Source organism: Brachyhypopomus gauderio, chromosome 2 (assembly GCF_052324685.1).
Source record: "Brachyhypopomus gauderio isolate BG-103 chromosome 2, BGAUD_0.2, whole genome shotgun sequence".
NCBI lineage: Eukaryota > Metazoa > Chordata > Actinopteri > Gymnotiformes > Hypopomidae > Brachyhypopomus > Brachyhypopomus gauderio.
Genome location: NC_135212.1, coordinates 35,113,034 through 35,131,984, shown reverse-complemented (window position 1 = coordinate 35,131,984; position 18,951 = coordinate 35,113,034). Strand labels below are relative to the sequence as shown.

General features: G+C 42.2%; 2 protein-coding genes across 2 annotated transcripts; both read left to right on the top strand.

The window, feature by feature from the left end:
- The first annotated feature begins 240 nt into the window (after positions 1-240).
- On the top strand, positions 241-5,012 carry LOC143508879 (extracellular calcium-sensing receptor). The gene is made up of 6 exons (XM_076997479.1): positions 241-446; positions 645-933; positions 1,124-1,927; positions 2,152-2,376; positions 3,796-3,919; positions 4,108-5,012. Exons 1-6 carry the CDS (start codon positions 241-243, stop codon positions 5,010-5,012), a joined length of 2,553 nt encoding a protein of 850 aa, XP_076853594.1.
- A 720-nt stretch (positions 5,013-5,732) lies between these two features.
- olfcv3 (olfactory receptor C family, v3) lies at positions 5,733-9,600 on the top strand. The gene is made up of 7 exons (XM_076997478.1): positions 5,733-5,941; positions 6,323-6,611; positions 6,876-7,405; positions 7,487-7,694; positions 7,819-8,020; positions 8,487-8,609; positions 8,702-9,600. Exons 1-7 carry the CDS (start codon positions 5,733-5,735, stop codon positions 9,598-9,600), a joined length of 2,460 nt encoding a protein of 819 aa, XP_076853593.1.
- The last annotated feature ends 9,351 nt before the right edge of the window (positions 9,601-18,951 follow it).

Genomic DNA, 18,951 nt, shown 5'->3' with positions numbered 1-18,951 from the left:
CAAGTTATCTAGTACAAATGTTATTTGAATGCACTACATGTGTTTCTAAAGCTATACTGTCGTCTTGGTTTTTTCTTTATTCTTTATTGCAGTTTATTAGGAGGGGGGGGGGGGGGGTGTCAGGTGGTATTTCATCACCTGACTGAGTGTAAATCCAGGGAGATGTTTACCATAATGAGATGCATAGCGTCAAACCTTTCTCATAAAACCAGGGCAGTTGTATGTACATCTTACAGTACAATGATTTATCTCTTCCTTCTTGTGTTCCTCCTTTCCTGCACAGCTGTACAATTTTCAGCCAAATGTTCATCACAAGGAGACTTTGATGAGCCAGTTTTCATGGCTGATGGAGACATCACAATAGGTGGAATTTTCCCTTTGCATTACAGAGTGGAGCTACCAGCAGCAGACTATACAAGCAAACCTTTGACAGCACACTGTCAAGGGTGTGGACAACTCATATCCTTTCAATATAATGTTTAACATGTTTTCTGTTTCTCTTTTTTGCATTCTTGTCCATCACTTCGTAATGATTATTTTTACAAATCAAACAGACATCATTGTGTAACATGATACACATAAGCTTTTATAAACATTTTATGTGTGTCAATAAAGATTTCAATATTATTCTTTATATTGGGTAGGTTTGACTCCAGGGCATTCCGCTGGGCTCTGGCCATGAGGCTTGCTGTAGATGAGATTAACAACAGTGTAGACCTGCTGCCCCACCACACTCTGGGCTACAGGATCTTTGATTCCTGTGCCACTCCAGTCACAGCTCAGAGAGCAGTGCTGGCTGTTCTGAATGACCAGAATTTGGCTCAGAATTCACCGTGTTCTGGTGGGGGCCCTTTACTTGCCATAGTTGGAGAATCTGGTTCTTCACAATCCATCGTTGTCTCAAGAACACTGCAGCCCTTCAGAATTCCTATGGTAAAGAGGCACAAATTTTCACCAGATGGATTTTGCCTTTGCATTACTAATGTACTGTGTTCAGAATGGACGGACTACATAGTTTTAATCATGTTTTTTTTCAATTATACACATATACAAATATCTTTGTATATAGTTGTATTTTTTTCTTAAATGTTTGTCTATATTTAAAGCATGTTTAATTTTACAGATAAGCTACTTTTCAACCTGCTCATGTCTAAGTGATCGAAAACAGTTCCCAACATTTTTTAGAGTAGTCCCAAGTGATGACTACCAGGTCAAAGCCATCACTCAGCTCTTGAAGAAATTTGGCTGGACGTGGATTGGTGTGGTCACTGAAGACCACGACTATGGCAGGTTTGCCTTGCAAGGCCTGAGGCGAGAGATAGAAAACACTGACATTTGTTTGGCATATCACGAAATGATTCCTAAAGATTTCAAGCAAGATCGAGTCCTTGAAATTCTAAATGTGATGAAAAGGTCTACTGCAAAGGTGGTGGTGGTGTTCTCTGGTGAAGGGGAGTTTTACCCTTTCTTAAAAGAATTCATGGCTCAGAATATTACAGGAATCCAGTGGGTAGCCAGTGAAGCTTGGGTCACTGCTTCAATATTAGCAGAAACGTATCCATTCTTAACTGGCACTATTGGATTTGCTATTCATCAAGGTTATGTGCCAGAGCTGAAGGAGTATCTGATGACAGTGAACCCTGAGAGGTACTCCTCCAACCCCCTGGTGCAGGAGCTGTGGGGGGCTCTATACGGTTGCTCCCCCTCCTCGATTGGTGGCACAGAGTGGCCCCCCTGTACAGGGCAAGAGACACTCCGCAAGCAGCACGCTGCCTACATGAACACCTCCAGTACTCGTGTTACTTATAATGTATATAAAGCAGTGTATGCCATTGCTCATGCACTACACAGCCTCTATCAGTGTGTGCCTGGAAGTGAGCCTTTTAATTCTTCATGTGGAGACATCAATGATATCTATCCATGGCAGGTAAAATTCATACACTGAGCATGAACAGGTTTTACATATTCTTATTCACAATTACACAATATTACACAATTGTATAATCCTGTTGTGTTACTTCACCACTGACTAAAATCATTAATGACTTGAGTAAAATGTGTGTTTAACCACATTTAGTACACTGACATGAACAGGATGAAAGAAACTAATTAATGTCTCCTTTTCTTGTAACCCCTCCTTTGACATTCAAGCTGCAACATTACCTTCAGGAGGTTTCTTTTTTTATCTCGGGTGAACATGTAAACTTTGACACTAGGGGAGATTCAATTCCATCTTATGATCTGATAAACTGGCAGAGACAAAAAAATGGAGACATGGAATTTATCAAAGTGGGTCTTTATGATGGAGCAAGGGATTCTGGGAAAGAATTGGTCATCCAGGATCAGGAAGTCATGTGGCTTGGCAATCAGAGCAAGGCAAGGTGCTCAGAGATTGACTTGTGTTAGAGTGCCATCTGTTGATTGACAAACAAACTCAGTTTGTTCAGCAAATTTATTCATAGTGTCACTACGAAAAACATTTGGTAATAAGACAAAGTAATCTTCATTTTTCAGTAAAAACTCTTAAAAAGCAACATACAGAAACACAAAAAAATGTCTTCAGTTTTAACTGGTCTACATGGTTATGAAGTGGAACTATACTTCCTGTGACTGAGCAATGTGTGTTAGCCAGCTCAACAAGCCCATTGAGCCCACAAACATTGACATCCTAAACACTTGCTGTTCAAATGAAAGTCAAATGTAACCAGTGATGGCTAAGTTACCTTGAGAAAGTAATCCGATTACTGATTACTGATTACTCCTTTTAAGAGTAACTTAGTTACGTTACATATTACTTGATTTTAAAAGTAACTACGTTAGATTACAAGTTACTTTAGTAGTTACATTCAGCAGCAAAATTAATTTTTCCAATACTCACTTTATTGGAAGTGCATTTTTAACAGTAACAATGTATTGAAGCAGGTTCGGTAACCGAGGCAGAAACTGCTTAATCCAAAAATTCCGAGGAGGGAAACTTTATTGATAACGCAACCCTGGCGCGCGCAGGCTCCGCCCCCCCAGTGTCACTTAAAGGGCAAGACTCGCCGTGAGGAGTAGGAGTCGCTACAGTATCTCCTGACATTACGTTTGTGTAGCTGCGCGGTATTATTTGTAAATTTATTTGTAAACGTAATACAAGCGAACTGGGGTGGGTTTCCCGAAACGTTCGTAGCGCCAAGTACTTCGTAACCTCGTATGAAACGTACGAGGTTAAGAAGTACTTAGCGCTACGAACGTTTCGGGAAACCCACCCCAGTTCAGTCAGACAGCTTGTGAAACGAAATACCATTACAATTTCAAGCATTTTAAAGTAGGCGACGTTAGTCAAAATTCCAGCACTTTTCAAACGTGGAACACAAAGCAACATTAAAATTGGTCAGGTAAATGTTCCTTCCCCTGTTTTTGAGGGGTGTTTCTTTACACTACCACATATCGTTACGGGAGGACACTGCACAGAATGACTTGTAAAACATGCTCGCGCTCTCACAGGGTCGGTGCGCAGCGTGCGGAGTCGAGCACTACGGTCAGACGCAAAAGTAGAACTGAGCCAAGAAGAAAGCAAAAATATATATTTTACTAGGGAAAATATAAATAGTAACGTACAGTTATTTGGATAAGTAACTTTAATCTGATTACTGGATTGGAAATAGTAGCGCGTTATATTACTCGTTACCGAAAAAAGTGGTAAGATTAGAGTAACGCGTTACTAAGTAACGCGTTACTGACATCACTGAATGTAACTTATTTTTATTAGCTATTAGATCACTTATTTATTTTTTATACTTGTGAGAACAGGTGCCAATATCCATTTGCAGTGACAGCTGCCCTCCGGGATTTAGGAAGACTGTCCGTAATGGGAAACCTCTGTGCTGCTTTGACTGTGTACCATGTGACAGTGGCAAAATTAGCAATCAGACAGGTAGGAAACATATGAGAATAATGCATAAATTTGTTATATGGGTTCTCTGAATTTTAAAAATAGCTCAAACATTAAAACAAAGTTGACTGACAACTGTAGCACATAATGTCATATTGATAAAATGCTAAAAATTCCAATTGTCTGAGTTACTCAAAGTATGATATTTTTCTTGTACTTTATCTTCAAAGATTCAATAGACTGCATGGCATGTTCTGGGGAATACTGGTCTGATGTGACTGGAACAACATGTATTCCCAAGGTTGTTGAGTTCCTCTCCCACAGGGATACAATGGGAGTTGTCCTGATGGTGATAGCCATAGTAGGGTCTTGTCTTACCACAGCTGTCCTGGCAATATTCTTGCACCATCGAGGAACTCCCATAGTACGCATCAATAACTCTGAGCTGAGCTTCTTCATCCTGCTCTCCTTGACTCTGTGTTTCCTGTGTGCATTGATCTTTATCGGGGAGCCAACATCCTGGTCCTGCATGCTGCGCCACACGGCTTTCAGCATCACCTTCTCCCTCTGCATCTCCTGCATCCTGGGCAAAACCTTAGTGGTTCTGGCTGCCTTCACAGCCACGCAGCCTGGAAACAATGTGATGAAATGGCTCGGGCCTGTTCAGCAGAGGATCATCATCTTTAGCTGTACGCTGGTACAATTGCTGATCTGTACTGCATGGCTCATATCCTCCCCCCCATTCCCTTACAGAAACACACAGTATCAGCATTCAAAGATCATTCTAGACTGCAGTGTGGGATCAGACCTGGCTTTCTGGTGTGTACTGGGCTACATTGGCCTCTTGGCAGGTCTATGCTTTGTTTTGGCCTTCCTGGCTCGGAAACTACCTGGGAATTTTAATGAGGCTAAGTATATTACCTTTAGCATGCTGATATTTTGTGCTGTATGGCTGGCCTTTGTTCCTGCTTACGTCAGCTCACCTGGTAAATTTACTACAACTGTTGAAATATTTGCTATCTTAGCTTCCAGTTTTGGCCTACTTGTGTGCCTATTTGTCCCCAAATGTTACATTATTTTACTCAAACCAGAGAAAAATACAAAGCAACATCTAATAGGAAAGATGACAAAATAATATTTCTTATTTTATATTTTACATTCTTATTTAATAATTACAAATTTTGCTAATGTAATAAGACATTCAATTAAACTTGATTCTTATAATTTAGCATTTCACTATTAGTCATTTTCCATGTCTGTGCAATTATATGCACTATAAAATAAATGGATAAAATTGACTTGGGAGGAGCACAATGTGACTAATTAACTAATTATTCTATATTGTTAAATGACCAGTAAATTAGTCCAGTACTAAAATCTCTACACTGGCTTCAAGTTAGTAAATGACTGATTTTTAAGCATTTCTATAGTCTATTAACTGAAAGTATTAGTATTAGGCTGGGAGTATTTTCTGATATGCTGAAAGGATATAAACCCAGTTTAAACATATGGACACAAACCAGCACATTGACACCAACACAATCCAGTCATTTCATATACCCAGTAACTACAGTAACTAACTATAGCAACTATACACAAGCATGAGCCTTTGTAATAATATATAATTATCATCTTGTTTCTCAAATATATAATTCTGTTGGTTTTAATGTTGTATATTATCTTTAATACAATAAATACATGTTTCTGGTCCAAAAAAAAAAACCCACTAGGATTATAATTGTGGCTGATGTCATGTGACTATGACATATAATGAGATGTAGGGCAGTTTAGTATAAAGCAGGCTCCGTGCCCTCTCTGCTCTCACTGTTGGAAGCGTGGGTGTTCATAGCTGAGGATGACGCCCGTGCTCCTATGTCTCCTGGGTCTGACCATCTCTGCTCCCAGTGCAACTTCGGATCTTCAGTGCATCCTGCAGAACGTCTTTAAGCCGGGCTTCATGGCTGATGGACACTTTATCATTGGGGGCATTTTTCCCCTGCATTACAACCAGGAAATGCCAGACCTGAACTTCACCTACAAACCAGGCTCAGTGAAATGCAATGGGTGAGACTGCACAGCTAAAACTGCAGAAAAACAAGAGCGTTAGAATGAACCAAAGTATTCCAAGGTCACAGGTTAAGAGGCTTATCTCAGATGCTAAAATGTTATGTCAGTGATGATTCAGTCGTGAAGGGCCTATTGATTTTGAGTTTAGGACTAATTATGGTCTACAATAATGTTCCTGAAAGTAAAAAATGGAATATTATGCAGCAACTCTTGCTTACCCTGACAACAAGTTATGAAAACAACACTGAGTGTCTGAGTGTGTAAAGATGTTTAATATAGGTGATTCTGGAGAATACAAAATGTGGGTATTCAGCCAGTTGCTCTAAATATGTGGCTGTGCACTTGATCATTGTGGAGGTTTGGTCTTTCCATATACAGGGTTGATCCCAGAGCTTTCCGCTGGGCTTTGGGCATGAAGCTTGCTGTGGAGGAGATTAACAACAATAGAAAGCTTTTACCTGACCACACTCTGGGCTATAAAATATTTGACTCTTGTGCGTACCCTTTGACGGGGCAGAGAGCATCCTTGGCTGTCCTGAATGGGCAAAATGAAGCAGATAAGCCGATGTGCTCTGGAGCTGGCCCAGTTGTAGCTATTATCGGCGAATCAGGTTCTGCTCAATCTATTGTGCTGTCCAGAATTTTGCGACCTTTCATGATTCCAATGGCAAGTATTGCCTGTCAGATTATGGTTAAGACCAGGATGTTTTACTGCTGCATTCCTGCCAGATGATTCAGATATCCTAGAAAACGTGATTTTATGTGTGTTTGTCTTGGAGAATTTTATTAACTCCCAATTAAATGTACTCAAAATAGACATGATACAAAACTAAATAGAACTATAAACGTGCAATTTACTTTGTTCTGTACTGTTGCTGATAGATCAGAGCTGCTCGTGACGATTAAAAAATGCTTTACACTTGCATTTCAGATCAGCTATTTCTCATCCTGTGCCTGTCTCAGTGACAGGCGTGAATTCCCCACCTTCTTCAGGACCATTCCCAGTGATGCATACCAAGTTAAAGCTATCGCCAAGCTGCTGCTACACTTCAACTGGACGTGGGTGGGAGTGGTGCGGGGTGACCACGCTTATGGACAATTTGCCCTGCAGGGCTTACTAAAGGAACTGGAGGGCACAAGTGTTTGCTTAGCCTACCAGGAAATGATCCCCCTGTTCTACGATACCCGTAAGGCACTAGAGATCATCCATGTGATCAACAGCTCTAGCGCCCAGGTGGTGGTGGTGTTTTCAGCTGAGGGGGAACTCACTCCTTTCCTGAAGGACTGCCTGGAGCAGAACCTCACTGGAATCCAGTGGATTGCCAGCGAGGCATGGGTGACAGCCTCTGTGTTCACTGGAAGCAAATACTACCCCTTGCTAGGAGGCACAATTGGGTTTGGGATACGACAAGGCCACATACCAGGGCTGCAAGAGTATTTGATGTTGGTGAACCCTGAGACGTACCCCTCCAACCCCCTGGTGCAGGAGGTGTGGAGAGCTCTGTATGGTTGCTCCCTCTCCCCAGCCTCCACTGGTGGCAGTCAGTTGCCCAACTGTACGGGGCAGGAGACACTCAACATGCAGCATGCTGCCTATATGAACACCTCAAGTACTCGCATTACTTACAATGTCTACAAAGGCGTGTATGCTATTGCTCATTCCCTCCACAACCTAATTTCCTGCAATCCTGGAAATGGCCCATTTATTAACTCCACATGTGCAGATGTCACTAAAATCTACTCATGGCAGGTGCCTGCTGTCTCGTGTATTTTTACCCTAAATAACATCAGTAACATTTACTGTTGTAAGTTATTACAAAAAATATATAAAATATGTAATAATATTGTTTTTGGCCTTATGTATGATTTCACAGCTCCAACATTACCTCCAAGAGGTTTCATTCACCATTTCAGGGGAGAGGGTCAACTTTGACTTGAAAGGCGACTCAATTCCATCATATGACCTGATTAACTGGCAGAGGGGCACTGCAGGGAATATTGAGCTGGTTAAAGTTGGCATGTATGATGAGGCTCGGGAGGCTGGAAGTGAACTGCTCATTTATGAGACAGCTCTCTCATGGCCTGGAGACCAGAGTGAGGCAAGCTGCTCTCAGAATGTAGTTCAGTACATGAAATATCACCTGTTGAAGTTCTGTAGGGTCAAGTGGAGGTAAGTTGGGTAAATGCACGCAGTGCTCAGACTGGACCAGGCTATTCTGTGTGAATGTGAGAGAAGGCAGAAAACATCTAGCAAATGTTGCACTTTTACTTTTTACTGTCATCATATTCACTGATTAAGCACATTTCAGGACCCAAAATGCTATTCATAATGCTTTAGTGTCAGGTAAATAAATAAATTTATAAAAGTACAAATATGATTTGTAAAATATTATAGGTAAGTGTTGCCATTTTCACACATCTTTATTTTAATCCTTTTATTCACGCAAATGTAAATTACTTGTTATTTCGTGTGTCATCTGAAATCTAAATTAGATGTGTGGAGCATTCCTAACCCCTCGATTTTGTGTTTTTGGGAAACAGGTGCCAGTATCCATTTGCAGTGACAGCTGCCCTTCGGGATTTAGGAAGGCTGTCCGTAATGGGGAGCCTCTGTGCTGCTTTGACTGTGTACCATGTGACAGTGGCAAAATTAGCAATCAGACAGGTCAGTGGCTATGGTCAAATAAAAAAAAAATTAAAATGAAAAAATCTCAGTCCTACATTTAATTGTATTTGTATTGCATTTTTTTTTTAAAGATTCAATAGATTGCATGGCCTGTCCTGAAAACTACTGGTCCAGTGATGATGGAACAGCATGCATCCCCAAGGTTGTTGAGTTCCTTTCCCATGATTCTATGGGGGTGACCCTGACAGTAATTGCTGTGGTAGGGGCATGTGTCACTTTAACTGTATTTACAGTTTTTCTTTATCATAGAAAAACTCCCATAGTACGCATCAATAACTCCGAACTGAGCTTCTTCATCCTGCTCTCCTTGACTCTGTGTTTCCTGTGTGCATTGATCTTTATCGGGGAGCCAACATCCTGGTCCTGCATGCTGCGCCACACAGCTTTCAGCATCACCTTCTCCCTTTGCATCTCCTGCATCCTGGGCAAAACCTTAGTGGTTCTGGCTGCCTTCACAGCCACGCAGCCTGGAAACAATGTGATGAAATGGCTCGGGCCTGTTCAGCAGAGGATCATCATCTTTAGCTGTACGCTGGTACAAATGCTGATCTGTACTGCATGGCTCATATCTTCCCCCCCATTCCCTTACAGAAACACACAGTATCAGCATTCAAAGGTCATTCTAGACTGCAGTGTGGGATCAGACCTGGCTTTCTGGTGTGTACTGGGCTACATTGGCCTCTTGGCAGGTCTCTGCTTTGTTTTGGCCTTCCTGGCTCGAAAACTACCTGGGAATTTTAATGAGGCTAAGTATATTACCTTTAGCATGCTGATATTTTGTGCTGTATGGCTGGCCTTTGTTCCTGCTTACGTCAGCTCACCTGGTAAATTTACTACAGCTGTTGAAATATTTGCTATCTTAGCTTCCAGTTTTGGCCTACTTGTGTGTCTATTTGCCCCCAAATGTTACATTATTTTGTTTCATCCTGAGAAAAACACCAAACAGCATCTAATGGGAAAAGACAAATGATCAGTTGTTGAATTATTGTATTTCCTCTATCCAACACAGTAAACTACTGTCTAAGTACAAGAATGTCCTTCTAAAGGCAAGAATATTTACATGTCTGCTAATTACCCAGTTTTGTAATAGAGCATATATGCTGAAATAAATGTCTTTACCTTGTTAAATGAGCAGGACATTTGAACTGTGTCTCGGGTCTTGTAATATTAAATACTGAGTGGCAAATTCTCTGCAGTCAAGCAGACGCTTAAAATTATCTCTAGTGTCTTTTTAAGGCCTCTTCTGTCTTGGCTAAAGGCAAAAATATTATGGTCTTCTCTTATAAAATATCCCTTGTTCAGGTCAGACAATATGACCCTTGTTAAGTCCATCCTATAGCGGCCTGTTGGATTCTGCATTAGCAATCACAAGTAGGTGCGTTAGGCATGTGAAGCATTTATAAATAGAGAAAATGCTGTAACGGTACACAAATGGAACCTGCAAGTCCAACCGTGCTTTAGTGGTTTAGAGGGGGTGTGATGTTTTCCGCTTTTCCAAAGCCAAAATGAGGATGTTGAATTTGGATTGCACAGTGTGGTAGACCTCACTCTCAGCTGAATCCAGTGAAGAACTGATCAATTACATGATATCTAGCAATAAATAGCTCAGCATATAAGTGTTAGACACTTTAGCTATTTTTAAAGTAGATATGTAGCTAGCTAGTTTTGTACATTTTGAGGCAGAGCAAACATTGCAGATTGCTGTGGCTATCCTCTGCCCTTAGTGATCAATGTTTGACCGCTAAACTACTGTTGGCTAGATAGTGTAGGATGACTCATCCTAGCAGTGACATTGACACATGTTAGGGTTATCAACAGTGATATGTTTAACACTCATCCTGACTTTAACACTTCCATATGAGCTCAATACCTACAACCAGGCCACTACCATGTCAGTGTTAACACTGTGTTGAGAGTATCCTTCCTAAATAATATACGCATAAGTGATCATGTGCTTAAGAACTGACAGATGCATAATGACATGGAAAGGAGTCAACAGACTCTTTTACTGTACTCTTTTAACCCTAAACATATCAAATGTGTGCACTCCAATAAATGACCACTAAGAACAGACACAAGGTAGGTTTATATATAAAACAAGGTTGAAACTATACACAAGTAAAACAAAAGAAAACAAAGCATTTTATCAAAAGGGGTTGTCTGTGGAACTGGAATGCTCCAGAAAAGGACACACAACCCAAGACAGAGGACACACTAACTGCATGGCTCCCAAATCACAATGAGAACAGCCCTGGTTGTAGGGCAACATCAAAGGAAATACAATTGGCAAGAGATAAGTCCTCAGGAACCACTGCTAACTAGCTACTTGGCTAACTAAGCTAGCTAGCTATCCATCTAACCACCAAGGATCAGTGGCGGCTGGTGCTAAAAGTTTTGAGGGGGGCGTATACAAACTTGTTTTGAAAAATCAAAACACATAAAAAGGTACAAAACAAACATATCCAAGCAAGATTGTACCATGTTTGGTAATAACACAAGAATAAGTGTATTACATAAGTGTCTTGGTGTATTAATATATTCAAAAAAGTACTGTATATGCTAGTTTGGTTAGGATTTGCTCTGGTAGCTAGCTTAGCAATGAAGCTAGCATATATAGTATTTTTTAAATATAAAGTTTGTTTTCAAAAAACATGTCTTCATGTTCTCTTAAGTTTCAAGTTTCTCCCAAGAGGTGGTACATTTCTTGTAGATAGATTTGTAAGAGTCACGCTGAGCGAGGGAGAGGAAGCCAAGGCAGTGGCGCAAACATTGAACATTTAATAAATACGCAGACATACACAGAAGACACCTCAGTACACAACACGTGACAATACAAAAACAGACAACAAAGGGCAAAACACAACTGTTTAAATATACATACTAATGAAGGGAAAACAAGAGACAGGTGAGAGAGAAAGCATGCCAACAAGGACAACAGCACAAAACAGGCACAGGGCGGACCGTACCAATGGCACCTATACGGGAGGTGGGTGAGTGTGCCATATCATTACAGTAAGTGATGATATATAATACAAATATTTGTAACATAATACAAATATTTGTAACGTAATACAAGCAAACCATTCCGTCAGATAGCTATTTGTTGTGAAGTGAAATGCAGTTAATTTCAACTTTAGCCAAAATTCCTGCTCTTTTCAAATCTGGAAAATGCAACATTAAAATTCAAGCGTATTCACCAGTATGAACACTGAATTTGGGTCTGTCCGCACCAAACTCCTTTATCCTTATTTTTCTTCAACTGGACGCCTGAAGGGGTTTGTGTGTAAGGATAAAACTGAATTTCCTTCATTTGGAAGTTATTTTATGCCAACTTGAAATGTAAAGTGTTATACCAATACTGTCATAGTGGATGTAAAATTGAAGCGAACATAAATTGTTGACAGGTGGGGTGGGGGTGGAGAATGTAATTTGTGGGGGGGGGGGGGGATCAGGTGGCGAATGTAATTTGTTGGGCCGCGGGCCAGTAGAAGTTCATTAAAGGGCCGGTGTTCTGTCGAATGGTCCTACCTTGTCGAATTTTCCTACCGTGTCCAAGGGCATCGCGTATTTGTAGACGTATCTATGTAAAGTTTGTTTACCTTCTGGAAACGTCATAATGTAGCGCAAATCAGCGTTTAAAAGGTTGGATAATCTTTAAATTAAAAGTTTTCTTTTGCGTATCCATGTATTGTTATTAATATTAATACAAGCAAATTGGATTGTTTACATCTTTGTATGTGTAACGCAGCTCGCGCTGCGGGGCGAGGAGACAGACACAAACGCTGAGGAGAGCGAGATTTATTCAAGGGAATACAGAAACCGTGGTCAAAGGGACAGGCGTGGGTCAAACCGGGAGGGCAGCCAGAACAAGTAAGGTAAACAGGCATACTCGGACAGCGAACTAAACAAGACAGGGAAAACACGGAACAGGCAGATGAACATGGGAAACAGAAATGCAACGCGCAAACTCACGAACAGAGTCCAGGACTGTGAGGGACAGGGACAGCGGACACGGGACAGGACACTACAGGACAGACCAGAGGGACAGGACAGGACAAGGAGACCGGGGCATGGCAGAGACAGGGGAACTAGAGACTGGCCAGGAGCTGGGCTGGGGCATGGCATAACAGGCAGGACCAGGGACAAGGGGAGACCGGACAGGACCAAGGCGAAGCACAGGAGCAGGGCTGGACAGGACAGGACTGGGGACAGACACGGGAGCAGGGCCAGGGGACAGGGCAGAGGCATACACTGAGGCAAACACGGCTTGGACGACGGAGACTGGGACAGGAACGAAGTGGGTCATGACTTGGGGAACCGAGACAGGGACAGGGACAGAGATAACACCACAGGAGACAGACACAGGAACAGGTACACAGACTTGGACCGACACAACTACGGGGACAGGAACCAACACAAAACCATGGACAGGACAGGGGAGCAAGGGGAACATGGGTACAGAGGCAGGATCACAGGGCGGAGCAGACAGTACATTACGTCCAAGCCCACACGTGGGCAGTATGGTCTCCTGGGGAACAGGCGCGGCTGGCAGACAGGCAGCGGGAACAGGCGGGGTCCGCTGGCGGGCAGCAGGAACAGGCAGCAACCCCATCCGGGTCGTGGGGACAGGAACCGGCGTGGACGACCCCTCCTGGGTCGCGGGGACAGGAATCGGCGTGGATGACCCCCTCCGGGTTGCGGGGACAGGAACCGGCGTGGACGACCCCCTCCGGGTCGTGGGGACAGGAGCCGGCAGATGGGCAGCGGGAACAGGAGCCGGCAGACGGGCAGCGTGAACAGCAGACGGGCAGCGGGAACAGGAATCGGCGTGGATGACCCCCTCCGGGTCGTGGGGACAGGAACCGGCGTGGACGACCCCTTCTGGACAGGAACCGGCGTGGACGACCCCTCCTGGGTCGCAGGGACAGGAACCGGCGTGGACGACCCCTCCTGGGTCGCAGGGACAGGAACCGGCATGGACGAGACATCCTCGGGGGCGTGTCCGCCACACAGACGTCCTCGGGGGGCGTGTCCGCCACACAGACGTCCTCGGGGGGCGTGTCCGCCACACTGACGTCCTCGGGGGGCATGTCCGCCACACTGACGTCCTCGGGGGGCATGTCCGCCATACTGACGTCCTCGGGGTGCGGGACCGCCATACTGACGTCACCGGGGGGCGGGACCGCCATACTGATGTCACCGGGGGGCGGGACCGCCATACTGACGTCATCACAGGTCACAGCCGGCCACTCTTTGAGTGGCTAGTACTTCCCCCCAAAAAATTCTTTGGGAGCCTACGGGGAGTGGCTTCTGGGATCAGGGGAGGGAGGTCCTCTTCCACGGGGTCCTGGGTGAGCCTGGAAGAACACACAGACACAGATGCCTCTCGGTTGCTCTCTCTGCGACGGCTCCGCCTCCCTTGAGGCGTCGGGAGCTCGCAGTTACCACCGAGAGCAAACCGAGGGTTAAGCCAACGCTCGTCTGTGCGCTCATTCCGTCTGCCTGTGACTTGCACTACAGGTTGCTCCTCCCTATAGTATTCGCCAAGCCGGGCAGACACGTAGCGCTCGATAGGAGTCTCGTCGCGAAAGCCAGTTAAAAGTGACTGCGCTTTCCTCTGTGACGAGACTTCCTTGTTCCCACAGCGCCAGGGGTATTCCTGTCTCTGGCTTGTTCGCGCTGTAACACACGAGAGTTAAACTGCACGGAAGCAGCCAACAACTTGTTACAGCGACTAAACTCACTGGAGTCTCTCTCTCTCGCTGTGTCCTCGTTTGATCGGTGGTTATGTAAAGCAGCTCGCGCTGCGGAGCGAGGAGACGGACACAAACACTGAGGAGAGCGAGATTTATTCAAGGGAATACCGAAACCATGGTCAAAGGGACAGGCGTAGGTCAAACCGGGAGGGCAGCCAGAACAAGTAAGGTAAACAGGCATACTTGGACAGCGAACTAAACAAGACAGGGAAAACACGGAACAGGCAGATGAACACGGGAAACAGAAATGCAACGCGCAAACTCACGAACAGAGTCCAGGACTGTGAACAGGGAAAACAAAACCACCGATAACCAGACATGGGAGAAACAGGGACTGATATACAAGAAACATAATAAGACACAGCTGACAACGATAATGACACGGGCGTGGCAGACAGACAGAAACCAGGCAGACAGACAAGCAGGGCGGGGCTAACGGGCAAGGAACACAGACACGAGGGAATCCGGAGTGACAGCTAAGGGAAGGGCGCGAGGCCATATGTGACAGTATGAACATGTTTTTAGCCTGTGTGTCATTATAAACTAGCATTAAGTTCATTAACACTATAGTTAGGAAATTTCGACAGCCTAAATGTCATTATAAAACATTAAGCCACCAAAATCATGACGTAATAGTGACTTGCGCATGCGCAGTAAGCCTAGGTAGGAATTTTCGACGGGTAGGAAAATTCGACAGAACACCGGATCTGGCCCGCGGGCCACCAGTTGAATAGCCCTGAGTTAAATCTTCAATGCTCTTTTGCTAACGGAAATCATTGAATACTATCCTATTACATAAGAGGACAAATAACTATACTGTTAGGCTACCAATAATAGTAGGCGTGTCTGGGGTGCAGAGAACTATGCCCAGCAGTAAACTATAAGGCAACCAATTAAAGAAGATCTAGATCACGTACTTGCCAAAAGTTTAAGGACCAACATAGACACGCATTAGGATGGGGGCCCATGCACAGGAAGTATACGGTAGCCTATACATGTAATGTCACAGAAATTCAGAGTCTATAATTCTTGATCTTTAAAAAAACACAAACAAAGGATAATGGCTAACATTACTCGTTTCATAATACTTTTGCAATAAATAATTTACATAAGTTCATATGTCTAAGTAGCATTTATTCTCGGGATAATTTGATGGGGGCAGCACCCCAGCACCCCCTACTGATGAGCCGCCACTGCTTAGGATACAAGCTAAGATGCATTTTAAATATTTATCTATTTATTTATATTTTCTGAAATTTGCCTGACATGTACAACAAAACAGTGGCCAGATATTTTTAAACCGTCAAACTTTCTTGCACAGTTTGAAAATTTAAAACAGAACGCATAGATTCCATTCAGGATGCACTGCTCAAATGGTTAAGGCTCTTTCAATACATGAGCATTTTCAGACGCCATACATCCATCATCTTACCAGCATTAACACCATCTCAGGTAGCATTTCAACCTTTAACTTCGAAAAGCTTAGTTTCTAATGTTTCTTATATAGCTCCAGATTCAAATGTCATGAATTACCTCACACGATTCAGCTTGTACATAAATGCTAAAGCAACAGATGTTGGATGCTACAGCAACACATAAGATTGGGTAAGATTTGTAGATTGTAGTGTTATCCTATATTTTTATGCATATTTATCTGTATTTTTTATTGTATTTTATTTTTCCTGTGTGTACAGTGTCCTTGGTTGTCCAGAAAGGCGCTTTACAAATAAAATGTTATTATTATTATTATTATTATTATTATTATAACTGAACCCCACTTGTCCAATTATGCTGATCCCCTAAAATTACACAATAATGTATAAAAAGGTTTATAACACTGAAAAAAATGACTCTTTGAATTTACTTAATATTTTTTCATCAAAGGGTTGTATGAAATTAAATTATCTACATTCAGAGATATAACTTGAGTAACATTTACTCTTTACATATAAGCAATGTCACCTTAATTATATTTTGTAGAATTTACTTCAACTTTGTAAATTAACTTAATTTAATCATGTTCATGTAACGGTGGCATACCCGCAGGTAATGAGGGATCCATATGCAGGTGGAAAATACGTAGCTTTTAATGAGAAACAAAGAATAAGCAGACCCCGTAGGGAAAGCAGGCAGCAGCACAACAAGCGCAAGGCAAAAGGGAGAGTTAAAAAACCAGGCATAGTGTCAAAAAACCAAAAACTGTCCAATCGTGGCAGGCAGAGGTACAGGAGGGCTAGGCAAACGGGAGAATATCAAGAAGTCAGAGCAAGGATCAATAAACCAGGAATATCAGACAGAGTATGTAGAAATACGGCTTGGTATGCGACACGGGGAAACAATAATTCACAATAGAGTGTGTATACAGAGTCCTTAAGTAGGGTGTGGTGAGTGTTTCATTGGATTCAGGTGTGCTGGTTAGTATTCCGGCGATGGCTCCCTCTGGCGGTCACGGGCGTGATTGCTGTTCCTGACAGTTCATTCTGCTTAATGAAATTATGCAGATAATAATAATAATAATAATAATAATAATAATAATAATAATCTTTATTTGTATAGCACCTTTCATACATACATGCAACTCAAAGTGCATTACAGTATAAATAAAATAAACATTAGGAGATAAGGAGATAAGACAAAAAGACAAAAAGAAAATGTTAAAAGAAATTAAAGATAAAAATATAAAAAAGTAAAAAAGTTAAGTAAATAAGATAATAAAAAGTAAAGTAAATAAGATAAAACTATTAAGATAATTGGATTTAGAAAATAATAGACAACATAATGTAATAAAGTAAATAAGATTGAGAATTTCTTAAATAAAGGCAGATCTAAACAGGAATGTTTTGAGACTGTTCTTAAAACTATGCAGGGATGAAATGCCTCTGAGCTCTTCAGGAAGAGAATTCCAGAGCTTTGGGCCATAGTGGCTAAAAGCACCCTCGCCAATCTTTAATCGGCTTTTAGGAATCACCAGTAGATTACTGTTTGAAGACCTGAGAGACCTGACTGGAACATATCTAACCATCATTTCACTGAGGTAAAGAGAGGCAAGACCATGAAGACATTAAAATAGAACCTTAAAATCTATTCTAAAGCTGACAGGTAACCAGTGCAGTGAGTGGAGTGCAGGTGTAATATGATCTCTCTTTCTCCTGTGGGTCAAAACCCTTGCAGCCGCGTTCTGAACTCGCTGTAGGTGCGAAATAGAGCTCTTTGGAAGAGCAGATAGAACAGCATTACAATAATCTAGCCTTGATGTGATAAATGCATGGACAAGTTTTTCACTGTCAGCAGGAGAGAGCATATCTCGTACCTTAGCGATGTTTCGAAAGGTGAAAGTAAGCTGTCTTGCATGTAGTCATGATGTGTGATTTGAAGTTGAGCTCATTATCAAACGCCCAGGTTCTTAACACATTGTCTGGCATTCAGATTCATTTGATTTAAATAAGTCTGGACATCATTCCTTTGTGAATCACTGCCAAGAACAAGAACCTCTGTCTTCTGTTTATTTAACTGTAGAAAATTGTCAGACATCCATGTCTGTATATCATCTATGCAGTCAAACAGTGAGCAAATTGATTTTAGGGCTTTAGGTTCTAGCGAGATATACAGTTGAGTGTCATCTGCATATTGATGATAACTAATACCATGTTTATTAATGATGTGTGGTAACGGAAGCATATATAGGTTGAATAGTAACGGCCCAAGAATTGATCCTTGGGGGACGCCACAAGTTATTTTTTGACGTGTGGAGGAAGAGGTACCTAATGCTACACAGTAATCACGCCCAGTTAGGTATGATCTAAACCAGTCTAAGACTAAGCCACTAAGGCCTACCCAGCTCTGTAGTCGATCAAGAAGTATTTCATGATCAACGGTGTCAAAAGCGGCGCTTAAATCTAGCAGAAAAAGGACTGAGAGTTTGCCTGCATCCTTATTCAATCTCAAGTCATTTACTACCTTAACTAGGGCTGTTTCAGTGCTGTGGAGAGTTCTGAAACCAGATTGAAAAGTGTCATTTATTTGATTTACTTTGACATAGTCATTCAACTGGATTGACACTACTTTTTCAATTATTTTGCTAAGAAAGGAAAGGTTAGATATAGGTCGATAATTATTAAGAATTGTGGGATCAAGATTTCTGTTCTTTAATAGTGGTTTAACCATTGCAGTTTTAAAAATTTTTAGGGAATTCACCCAATTGCAGAGACTGATTAACAATCGTTAGAACTTCATTTGCTAATGAGCTCAGAACCTGTTTGAAAAAGCTTGTTGGTAAAGGGTCCAGTTCACAAGTAGAGGATTTTAGTGATGAGATCACATCAAGTAGTGTTACCATGTCAACTTTTTGGAAATAGGACATATTAAAGTTAGGCTGAGTAACTGATGTAAGGGTTGAGGGTCTATTAGTGCTTGTTGCTATGTTCTGCCTTATACTAGTAATCTTGTCCCTAAAAAATATAGCAAACTCCTCACATTTTTCAACTGAAACAGTCTCAGGGAAGCCACAGGAGGTGGGGTTTACTAGCTGATCTATGCTTCTGAACAAGACAGCTGAGTTATTATTG